General features: G+C 45.0%; 1 protein-coding gene across 1 annotated transcript; it reads right to left on the bottom strand.

The window, feature by feature from the left end:
* Positions 1–387: 387 nt before the first annotated feature.
* LOC104076501 (ovoinhibitor-like) lies at positions 388–11,122 on the bottom strand. The gene is made up of 16 exons (XM_009577391.1): positions 10,988–11,122; positions 10,155–10,174; positions 9,139–9,275; positions 8,874–8,934; positions 8,236–8,369; positions 7,734–7,794; positions 6,570–6,706; positions 6,088–6,148; positions 5,165–5,301; positions 4,677–4,737; positions 3,369–3,502; positions 3,231–3,291; positions 1,825–1,961; positions 1,399–1,459; positions 923–1,035; positions 388–433 (listed from the first exon to the last, which is right to left on the bottom strand). The coding sequence occupies exons 1-16, from the start codon at positions 11,043–11,045 to the stop codon at positions 388–390; spliced, it is 1,419 nt and encodes a 472-aa protein (XP_009575686.1). The 5' UTR covers positions 11,046–11,122.
* Between the last annotated feature and the right edge of the window lie 345 nt (positions 11,123–11,467).

The raw sequence follows: 11,467 nt of genomic DNA, 5'->3' as shown, positions 1-11,467 counted from the left end.
TAATGGTTAGATGAGACTAATACTGACAAGGAGATTCTGAGGAGTAAGGAAGTGCCTGGGAGCTCCAAGGAGAGTCCAGGCCCTCATCAGAGCAGGGATGGCACTGGCACACGGCAGGAAAAGATTTACCCACGTTGTTTGGTAGAGCAGAACATCAATAGAAAAACACATATGCACCACTACAAGAACTGTATCAGGGAGGAGAAGGGGCAAAAGGGGTGAGACGTGGCATTAAGACAGAGAAACGTTGCCAAGTGAATTTATTGAACAAGTGTTTCAGGAGCTAAGGAAATGAGACAAACTGAAGGAAAGTTGCTGGGGAAGATCAGCCCATGGGAAGTCATATGCAAGGAAGCTTGTCTTCCTGGGCTGGACTCCAGCACAGACTTAGCATTCAGTCATACTCATGAAGTTGAGAGTCCTATTGCTTCTCCTGGTGAGAAAAGGAGAGAGAAGGATTAGACACAGAGCATATTCAGTGCTGAAGCCCTGTTCCTCACTTCACCGGCCCAAGTGTTGGCTTAGTGTTGACTGGAGATAAAGAACAGTCACAAAAGCCCAAATACTCCCTTTCATTATTATCACTGAAGGAAAGATGAAAGGTTTCGCATATTTAATACAATCCAGTTGGTTTGGTGAAGTACTTTCCACATGCCCTGACGAGCTTGTGGGACAGATTATGTGCTGGTGAAAATAAGTAAAATACCTTTGAAGTTAACAAACAGGAGGCCACGTACAGACCACAGAAATGGGCCCTTCACATTTTCCCTTAAAATGCAAAAAAACCATCTCTTTGCACAAGTCATGGTGCACAAGAAATGTCCAGTATATGCCCATAAGCAGTTAGCCAAAAACACAGCCCTGCATTCATAGTAGGTACAGGAATTGATCATGAAAGGAAGGGGTTTGCTCTTGTACGTACAAGTAGGCATTGCAGAAGACACATCTGTTGCTGTATGTTTTGCCATCAGAGCCGCAGTGGGGCAAATATTCCATGGTGCACATAGAGGATTCTTGGAAGTCCTTGCAATACTCCTGCACACGGAAGATAGAGGTGAGTCTCTCTGTCTGAGAGCAACCCATGGTCCCCCCAGCATAAGGAATGACACCTCACTGAGAAATGAAACTGTCTGTAACATCATAATAACCAACTCAGTTTCCTCCTGGTGGCAGATATGATCTCGTACTGTTTCTGCTCACTGTCACATCTTTTCCTGCACAGTTACAGAGCAATGGGATAGATGTTGTCTGTTTTATAACCAGCATGAAATTCCCAATGGATCTCCTCAGGTGTGCACACCAGCACTCCCGCAGTTTGCAACCCAGAGCAGAGGACAGTCCCCCACGAGCGTAACAGACACTGGACCTCACTCTTTGTTCGCATCCTTTCCCACTCACTTTTGTAATATCCTCTTCACAGCGTCCGTTCTTTCTTTTGCCAACGTTGGTCCGATGGTTCCTGGAGGAAGATGACTGTCGTTAGCCACAACCTTCCCCATTACAGCCGCAGTGCAAGGACATAACTTCACTCCCACGTAGTGCACAGGAGATTTTCAGATGAATTAGCTTAGCATTGCCTGCACAGCACTAGCAAGAAAGTGCCCTTATGGACCAGGCACGTGGCTTTTGGAATAACACTCCCCCTTTGTGGGGCTCTGGAGTCGAATGCCCATGTCACACACCAACCAGGAAAATGGGGGTAGACAGACAGGACCCATCCAGCACCGGGTTTCAGAGAGAGCTCTTGCACATTATAGTTGGCACTCAAAGACGGATCCAACCACCACCACTGCGAATCCCCCAGGGAGAAGGACAAGTACTTACAGGTTGTGGGCACACAGTGTACACTCGCTGGCGTAAGTGACACCATCAGTACCGCAGACGGGATCGTAGATCATCGTGCAGGCCACCAGCTGTCTGCCGTCCTTCAGCGTGGAAGTTGCATGCTGGCTGCAGTCAAGCTGGGGAACAAAGACGGCGAAAGCTCCGGCACAGCTCTGCTCTGTGCAAGGGCACCCAGACACGACCCTCCCTGTTATGCCTCTGCCTTATAGGATCTGCCATAGGATGAATTATGGTTATATATTGACTCATTCTTCATGGAAAACTAGCAATTTCCTTTCATAGCCTTGTGCTGGAGAAGACTGAATTAAGGCTTGAAGGTAGACATCACTCATTCAGCTTTGTATTTACCATGATGCGCCTATACCTCGCTGAACCTACCGGGATATTACAAAAAGCAGCTCAAAAATAATCTGCAAGCCAAAATGGCGTGAGTTATGCACTTCCTACGAGAGCCCTGACTGTGACCAAGGAGTTTTTCATAGCCCACAAGAATGGAGGGGAGATGTGCTGACAGGCCTTTTGTTGCAAGGGGACGGCTCCTAGTGTTGAAATCTGCCAGCAGGACTGACAGCAGTTGAAGCTGATTTACACCGGTTGAAGAACTGGCCTTGTGTTTTAGCACTCCAAGTTTCTCCAGTGTGAGCTCTTCCTCCCTGATTTATGTATCTCACCCGCTCTGAGCACAGAGCGTACTTGAGAAACAAAGGAATGACATTTCATAGTTTGTTTGTACAGAAATGAAAGATCTGACTCGGGATGTTGACTCTTTCAAACACATGCTAATGAGCTGCCTTTGTTCTTCTATTCCCCAGTGAGCGTCAATAGTTTAGAGCTGGCCAAATATAGTTAATCTGGTATTTTTACAAGATTCATTGTTGGTATACATTAGATTACATTGCATTTACAAAAAAACCAGACAGGGGTTTGAATGCCCTGGTACATTAGCTATCAGCATTCAAAACACAGGCAATTTTCTAATCTTTGCAGAACATACTTTTGTAAAATGCAAGCGTCCAGAAGGCACTGGATACCCTGGATCCTCTGCACCCCCTTCCCGTATTGCCAAAACAGACTGCTAAGTTCCTGCAGCAGCGATGATAGACTGCTGTGGGAAAGGGATTTCTTCTTGTAAAGCCTTAAATCGTTTACGCTACCTGTCTCATAACTCATTCCTCGCCTGTCCTCTCCTCTTTCTTTTCCTGACTGCGTGCAGGAAGCGCACAATGTTCCTGCTGCTGGGGGGGTGATATTCACCCGCAAAAGGAAGGACAGCACAGGCTGTGACCCCCCGTGGAGGCTACACTAGCAAAAAACCAACCAGCATTTATTCAAGTTATGCAATCAGCACCAGCTCAAGCTCTTATTTTTCTTTAGGTTTCACTTACTTGGGGAACTTCCTCTACGCACCTTCCATCATGCTTCTTAGCAACATCGGTTCCAAATTCACTGGAAGAGAAAGCAGAGTTAAAAACGCTCCACAAGCAACTCTGTTGATCTCTCAGGGAGTGACCTCCAGGGCTTACATGTTATGGGCGCACAGCACACAGTCATTGCTGTAGGTGACACCGTCTGTCCCACAGATCTCGCGTAGGATGAAGGGGCAGGCTGCGGCGGCTTCGCCAGTTTTGGTATCGCTCAGGTATGTGCTGCAGTCAACCTGGGGAGATAAAATAACAATGCTGAGTCAGCTGCTGGGAGATGGAAGAGTGCCTCGTCTGCAGTCCGTCCACTCTGATTCTCCAGATTTTAAAGGCTTCTGCCAGAGGAAAATCAGAGTTTTTTTAAGTTTAGTCTTCCATTAGAAATGAATTAAGTAATTGTAGTTGGGTTTGATATTGTCTGCTAAGAGAGGGAAGAAAGGAACAGCTGGCCAAAAAGATTATTTTCCTAGAGTAGTACATATACAAGTTTTAAAACAAGCACTTAACCCAAGAAATCTGATTTAAAGTGTTTGACATTAAGTCCAGATTTAGTTAACTAAATCTGAGATTTTGTTTCAGCTTTTTCAAAACAGCAGCAAGAACTGTTTCACCAGCTCCTGTTGCAAAAATACTTACAATATATAAAATCTAACAGTTTAAATATTTAAGGGTAAATAGACAAACACCTGTTGGAAGGCAGCCTACCCTAGCTAAGCATCACTGGCACTTCACTGTCATTTTGCATATTTTCCCCAATTCAGTGTCTCTTATTACCCATATTTCTCACGTGGGCCAAGAGCAAATTAAAGCAAAGACAGCATTTTAACAATGTGTCTTTACTATAGAAAATATATTGCAGTCCCTCAGGATGCATGAAATTATTTTTAGTGCTTTAGAGTTGCTCTGCATAAGCAGAATAAATGCACTGAGATATTATCAGCACATATTGTTACTGTGCAGGATAATAAAGCTATTTCTGTATGCATACCTGAGAACAGATTTTTCCTGGCTGACCAGAGCATGAGGATTTTTTAACCTGCCTGTCTAGTGCAATGGAAATCCTAGCACTGAATGAATACACGGACATCTAACACAGCCTTCTGTCTTCCTCTCCTGCTAAAATGGGTTGCATGGTTCTTGGGCTGCCTCTGATGATTTCTGTTCAGAGATCTGCAGTACTGGGACATTTTGTTTCTGAAGTCCCGGCCTGTTCCCATTCTTTCTTGCCCTCATGTACAGCATGTTGGCAGCGGCCACTGTGAGCAGCTAGGGAGAACTGCAGCACCAGCACGAGCCCTGTGCATCACCCCTCCACACATTCTGGAGTACAGCGGGTGCACTGAGCCCAGCCAGGGTCTTCCTAGAGAGAGAGTAGGAGATGGCATTTATTTTATAGCTAGTTACACTTACAGGAGTACTTTCCTCCTTGCATCTTCCCTCATGGCTTTTCTTAACGTGAGTCCCCTGTTCTCTGAAAGGGAGAGGTTGGTGTTAGCAAGGTCACCAGCTAAGCCCTGTGACACCCAGGTGCCACAGAAAGCAAACCAAACTCACAGCCAATATATATGATAAAGGAGGCATCTGATTGCCTAATGAACCAGCTTCTCCCAGTCATTAATCTTAAGTGGTAACAGACCCATCAGGTCTCCTCACTGTACTCTTTCCTCTGCCCAAATACCATAGCCCTCAGTGTGCTCAGATTGAGAGTTGGTTCTTCCACAGCTCCCCCAAGGAGCACAAACAGAGCATCAGGGAACAAAATCAAGGTGACAGGGGCTTCAGGAAGTTGAAAGAGAAACAGAAAGAGACATATGGATATGTTGGTATTAAAAGAAAAGCCATCTGGAGCACTACCATGGCTAGTCACTCCAAAAGAGAGTCCTATCTACAGTACTTACAGATTATGGGCACAGATACCACATTCATTGTCATAAGTAAATCCGTCTGTGCCGCAGACTGGGAGCAGGATCCTTGGACAGCGCATCTGGGCTTTACCACTCTTAATCATTCTTGATGGGTATTGACTGCAATCGATCTACAAAAAGCAGGAGTGTCAAACCTGGGGAAGTCCTTGTTCTCTGAGAAAAACCCCAACATAACCTCCTGCCATGTCTTTTACGCTGGGATGCTGAAACAACACCAGTGCTACAACTCAGTTCTCTCAAAACCAGGCTGAGTCAGTTGTGCATGAATCCTCTCATGCACAGAGGGAACTGCACAGCACTGCCTAGTTTGTGAGATGCCAAATCTCTAGGGTAACTAGCTCAGTCAATCCCAAATGCAAGATATGCCAGAAAAGCAAAAAAAGAGAAAAACATTTTTTTCATTCTGCAGTCTAGATACAAACAAAACACCAAAACAGTGAAGGAATTTGGACTTTGCTGAAAATGCATTTGAAGAGCATCCTCAAAGGAAGACCTAAGCCCAAACTGACCGACTTCCACATTTACGTGTTGGCATGTCCTAGACACCAGCTTCCTGGCTGATACGCTCAGATCAAAACTTCAGGTGTGCTCCATATACCAGAATATACCCCCATCCCAAAGGTTGGTGTAGGTATGAATTGGCAATGACAGCTCTGTGCCTAGCTCCCATGCAGCCCATCTGCCAGGGCTGTGGGCAAGGAGGGCCCAGAGGACGCCTGCCTCAGGACAGGTGGGATTTGTAGGCATCCTCAACACAAGGGGCTGACAAAAGACTTAATAGACTTGTGGAGAAACCCAGGCTTTAGGCCAGCTCACTTTCAGAGTAGATGTAGCCTCAGGGAACCTTTCAGTTGATACAGCTAAAAGGAGAAATATGCCTCATATTGAATACTTACCTCAGAAGTCTCCTGTCTGCATTTTCCATTATGCTTTTTGCCAACATGGGTCCTGTGTTCTCTGGAAGAAGGAAACAATGAAGTTGAACTAAATGCTTAACCTCTCAGTCACAGTCATGTGCAAACCACGGCTTCAGACTCTTGTAAGAGTGTATTAGAATAACTACATTACTTCAATCATTAACAAGCTCATCACATCTTCTCATAACATGAAATTTAAAGCAATATTCTGAATTATCCCTTCCTCTGCTCAGTCACTGCCCAGCCCACAGACTAATCCAAGGAGCTGCCATCTGATTCTTCAAGGTTTCCCCTCATGAGCACAAAGAAGATATCGGGGGGAACTCAAGGTAAATCCAAAGCCAGTCCAGTTTCTAAGAGACTTCAAGAAATAGGCATAAGCAGAAATGCAGAAGGATGGTTCTCAGGACTGCAAAGCATTGCTGGCTACTTAGAAGGAGTACTCTACGTATGGCACTTACCCGTTGTGGGCACAGATTCCACATTCATTATCATATGTAATGCCATCTGTGCCGCAAACTGGACGCAGGTTCCTTGGACAGGATACTAATACTTTGCCATCTTTACTGGTTGTTGTTGGGTACTTACTGCAATCAACCTGTCAAAATAACGAAAATTAGCTCTGGGGGAGCCCTTGCTATATGAGAAGACTTGATGCAAAACCTTTTCATTCTGTATCCCAGCCTCCATTGTTTCTGCAACAGGACAAAGCCTCGATACACTGAAGTTAAATCTTCAATCAGAAATGATCTTTCTGAGTATTATCCTAGTTCTCTAGGAGTCAAGAAAAAGGACTATCTTGGAGAAGGGATCCTTCAGGCAGAAGAACACATACAAAATTTTTGGCCCATTTTCATCAAAACACTGGTCTTGAATTTAGTGGGAAACATTTTTCACCAGCTGGAAATCTGACTAATATTGTTTTGATTTGTGTTGGTTTTCTCCCCACTTCTCCAGCTCTGATTACTTACTACTTCAGATTCCCTGTAGTTAAGCACAGGGTTTGAAAGGATAGAGGGAAAAAAATGCTTATCTATCAGTTGGAGAGTGAACTTTCTACATCCCAGAATTCTGGTGCTGAAATATAGAAGCTTCTCTCCCTGCAGCACCAGACTGTCGGCCTCGTACAAATATACAATAAACTATACTCCATAAATATGTATGCTTAGTGTTTTTATGAGTCTCACTATGTCTGTGAAAGCAACCAGCATGGGAGTTTTGAATCCCTGTTGCAAAGGTAGAAACACTTGTGATCTCCAGAGAGAAAACTGCCAACCTACACAGCATGTTGGCAAGTGAAATCTTGGGCCCCTGCTTCCCCTGGGCACAAAAGCCAGCTTAGTACGTAAGGAAGCGAGTTCTGCCGCACTGACTCACTGCAGCTTCTCATTTCATACCCATCTCCTTTCTCCCTCGCCGGTTTGGTGTGGTATGCATGGGGTGACCCTCTTTGGAACAGGGAGGATTCAAAATCCACCCTCACTGTGCAGAAAAGCAAAGCATGGACTGGGATCCTCGTAAGCCTTGTCATATGGCCCCCTTGCAGTTTCCTAGGAAATCTGTGGGCTTCTCAGGATTCTATTAACAGCCCTGAGCGATGGACTTTTGACTTCCATTGCACTTACAGTGCCCATCTCCTGCTTGCATTCTCCATCATAAAATTTGCTAATGTTGGCGTGATGTTCTCTGAAAGAAAGAAATTGCTTTGGTTAGGAAACCTTGAGAATAACTTTTCCCATTACATTCTAGGCACTGGGACAAGAAAGCCAGGTCCCACCTGCCTTATGGGACACTACAACTGCTTGACCTGTCTGAATGCACCCCGCAGATGGTAGCAGCAAACGCACGATATTTCTGTATCACATGGTAATTAAGTTAGGAGTAATTAGGTTGATCTGTTCATGGCTCTGCTCTGGGTTGTCCTCTGGTTCTTTTGTGATTCCCCTCACAAATACAGACAGAAAATGGGAAAGAAAACTCAGGCTGGCTGAAGAATTACAAGCAGCCAGCTCCAAAAAGACCTACAGAGACACCTGCCTTAAGACAGACTAGTGTTTTACAGAAGTGCTTCTGAGATCCTTAACTATTGCTAATTATCCAGTAGGACGTTTTATGCACAAGACTTACGCGTTATAGGCACAGATCCCACATTCGTTGTCATAAGTGAAGCTGTCTGAGCCACAGACTGGTTTCAGTATCCTTGGGCATGCTACCATGACGTGACCATCTATTACAGTTCTTTGGTACCTACTGCAATCGATCTGTAAAAATAGCAGGAATAGAGAAAAAACCCCACATTTTCAATATAAAGATATAACATTCCTACGTAGTCTGCTTACTCTCCCCCAACCTTTAGGGATAAATCCATCATCAAACTAATTCCACTATCAAAAGTGGAAGCCAGAGTCAGTTCCGTGGGAATTCTCTCCTGTTGAAAAAAAATGGCATAGGAAAAAGGACTGTGATTGGGATTTTGTGAGGTCCTTCATAAGATCCTGCTGGAGCTATCCAGGCAGTGAGATCCAACCTTCAGCCAACACATTTTCATATTATTCCCAATTACAGAGGCTAGAAGTCTGAACTAGAAGAGCACAGAGACACAGAACCAGATAGCCCATAAAAACCCTCTCAGCTCTGGTTATCATCAGATTTTAATTCCCTTTGAGCTGTGCAGACCAGCTGTGCACATTCTGTCTTCCTCTTGTGTGGTGTTTGAATTGTCCCCTTTCACAGCCAGCTGAAGTCTTCCATGGACTTTGTCTTACCGTAATAGATTTTGGCTCACATTCTCCATCATGTGCCTTCTCCACGCTGGCCCTGTGTTCCCTAAAAGAAAGACGACGTGTGTCAAGGATCGCAGAGAGCTGCATTGCCTCGACGCTGGTGCTGTTGGCACACAGCTGGTGTTGTCGGCACCCAGCTGCTAACTCACATGCTCCTCTGCCCAGTCCATCTTTGGGGGATGAAGCTGCCACCCTTACCTTGAGCCCCTTGCCCTGCGGCTTCTGCTTGGTTTCCAGCAATACTCACTTGTTGTGGCGGCAGATCCCACACTCGTTGCTGTACGTGGTGCCGTCGGTGCCGCAGACTGGCTCCAAGTTCCTCGGGCAAGCTACCATGCCCGTCTCATCCTTGCTGATGCTGCTGTAATATTGGCTGCAATCAACCTGCGAAAGCAGCACAGAATCAGCCCCAATGTTCGCTCCCTCATGGAAAGAAACCCGCATGCAGCCTCCCACCACCACCGCCGCAGTGCCTGCAGCTCCCGTCGGGAGGTACGTTAGAGCTATTGCTTTGAATCTGCTCGGGCAGTCAGGAGGAGTGAATCTTCTCTACAGAAGTTTCTGATTATGCTTTCCTGCCAGGGTCCAGGGGAGGCATGGAAGGATTGCTGTGGGTGAGACGGTGCCTAATGAAGGCAGTTGGTAATTGGGAGCAGTTGGCAGTTGGTAAGTTGGTAAGTTGGTAGTTGGCAGTGGGTAATTGGGAGCCTAGCTGCACGCCAGAGCCCCTCAGCTCAAAATCTGATTGTTTCAAATCGTCTCTGGTGAGTTCCAGGGGTCTCATAACTGTGTGGGAAAAACCTGCAGACAAATCCATCGCACAGACCCTGCTGTTTTCCTCTGTATGATATAGGTATAGAAAACCTATGCAAGGAACACAGTTCTGCAGGTCTTACTGTATAGAAAAAATTATCAGAATCACAGTCTTTGATATCATCTTAAGACAATATTCCTCATGAGGAGGTAACCTACTGGCTTTGGCTTGGAGTAACTGAATTATGTCTAAGAGTTAACATGATAGGATTGTATAATTACTTCTCGCTTTCTTCATTTTATTTAATGAACTGAAAATATCACAAAAAAGTGGGAGCTTTTTTACTTTCGTGTGAAATTGGCAGTATCATTCAATTGTGCACTGGCAAATATTATTTGAACAGCCAAGCTTTCATTAGATTTAATCCACTTGCTCATCAGGTAATTACATACTGTTTCTACTTTACCAGAAACCTGGAACAGAACTGAATAAATAGATCTGTAGCTCACCTCAATTCCAAAAGCAATACCTGAAAAAAAAAATGGAGACAGAAAAGAAAAAAAAAAAATCAAATTATTGATATGCAGAGAAGATTATGTAAATCTTTTCATGAAACTTAAATTCAGTGACTGTTGTTGACTAGTTTATTTGGTTTAGGAAAATATGGAGTTTTACATTATGCCAGTAAATTTTCATACTTTTCATACATCCTATGACAAGTTACTAAATAAAGTTTCATTGCGCTTTCAAGGGGAGATAAAACAGGGGAGAGCACATATATTAATCCATCCCTAAGATGTTACAGGGAAGCAATACAGGTACTTTCAATTTGGTACTTTTGGATTTTAACCTCTTCTAAGAGACTTTATATTTGACTTTCAGAAGTTTGGACATGCGTGTTTAAGTGCCAGTCGACCACTGGCACTGTCCATCTCCAAACACATCCTTCTCAGTTACCAGGAACAGCACAGTACACTTACAGAGCAACCCTGGAGGTTAAAGTTTGCATTTATATTGCTCACATGGATAATGATGCCATTTCTAACAGTTTTACTTTGCCCTTATACGCAGTACTCCCATGTGCAAGCTCCTGCCCTGCACTGGGACTGCTCCTTCAGCAATTTGCTCCTACAAAGCAAGAAGATGAAAACAGTCAGCTGCATGAGGTTTGCTGAAACCTCAGTCTTGAAGTCTAATTTTTTGCTACACTCTCTCAGGAAGAGCATTTCTTCATGGAATAAGGCTCTCCTCCATGTTACAAGACCCAAACACTTCTACTGAAATGAAAGTTCAGCTCTGATTCAGCTAGACCGGTCTCTGCAATATCCCAGGAAATACTCACCTAAGCAGCAGCAGCAAAGGGCTAGAGCTGCGCTCACGAAAACCGCTGTTGTCTTCATGGCAGACAGAGGTACCGCTCCAGTGCAGCCTGCTAGCTCTCTGTGCAGGAGAGGAAGACTGCAGGTAGGAGCAGGAATATATAGCACCCCACGATACCAAGTGGTCCGACCTTATTATGTAATGCTCCAAGTCTGTCATCAAAGCCAAAAACATATTTACCCAGCTCTAGATTTCTAGCTAATGATTGACACAGGCGTGTATGCCAGGAAGGGGCCTTTTGTGTGGCTCGAGGGGAGCGGGGAGCACGCCAGGACCCCTCTCCTCCCAGATGGATTTGCCCCAGCCCCGGGCTGCCCCTCGCACAGCTGCGGCATTTTGCAGGCTCACATCTGCCCTGCGACTGGCTAAATGCAATTAGATCTTTCTCCTCCTCTGTAGTTTTCAACTAAGCTGCATGCTGATAGCCGAAACCCTCGTTATT

The sequence above is a fragment of the Fulmarus glacialis genome, unplaced genomic scaffold (genome assembly GCF_000690835.1).
Source record: "Fulmarus glacialis isolate BGI_N327 unplaced genomic scaffold, ASM69083v1 scaffold7925, whole genome shotgun sequence".
Classification (NCBI taxonomy): Eukaryota; Metazoa; Chordata; class Aves; order Procellariiformes; family Procellariidae; genus Fulmarus; species Fulmarus glacialis.
The sequence above is the reverse complement of the archived record's forward strand: the minus strand, read 5'-3'. Positions and strand labels throughout refer to the sequence as shown.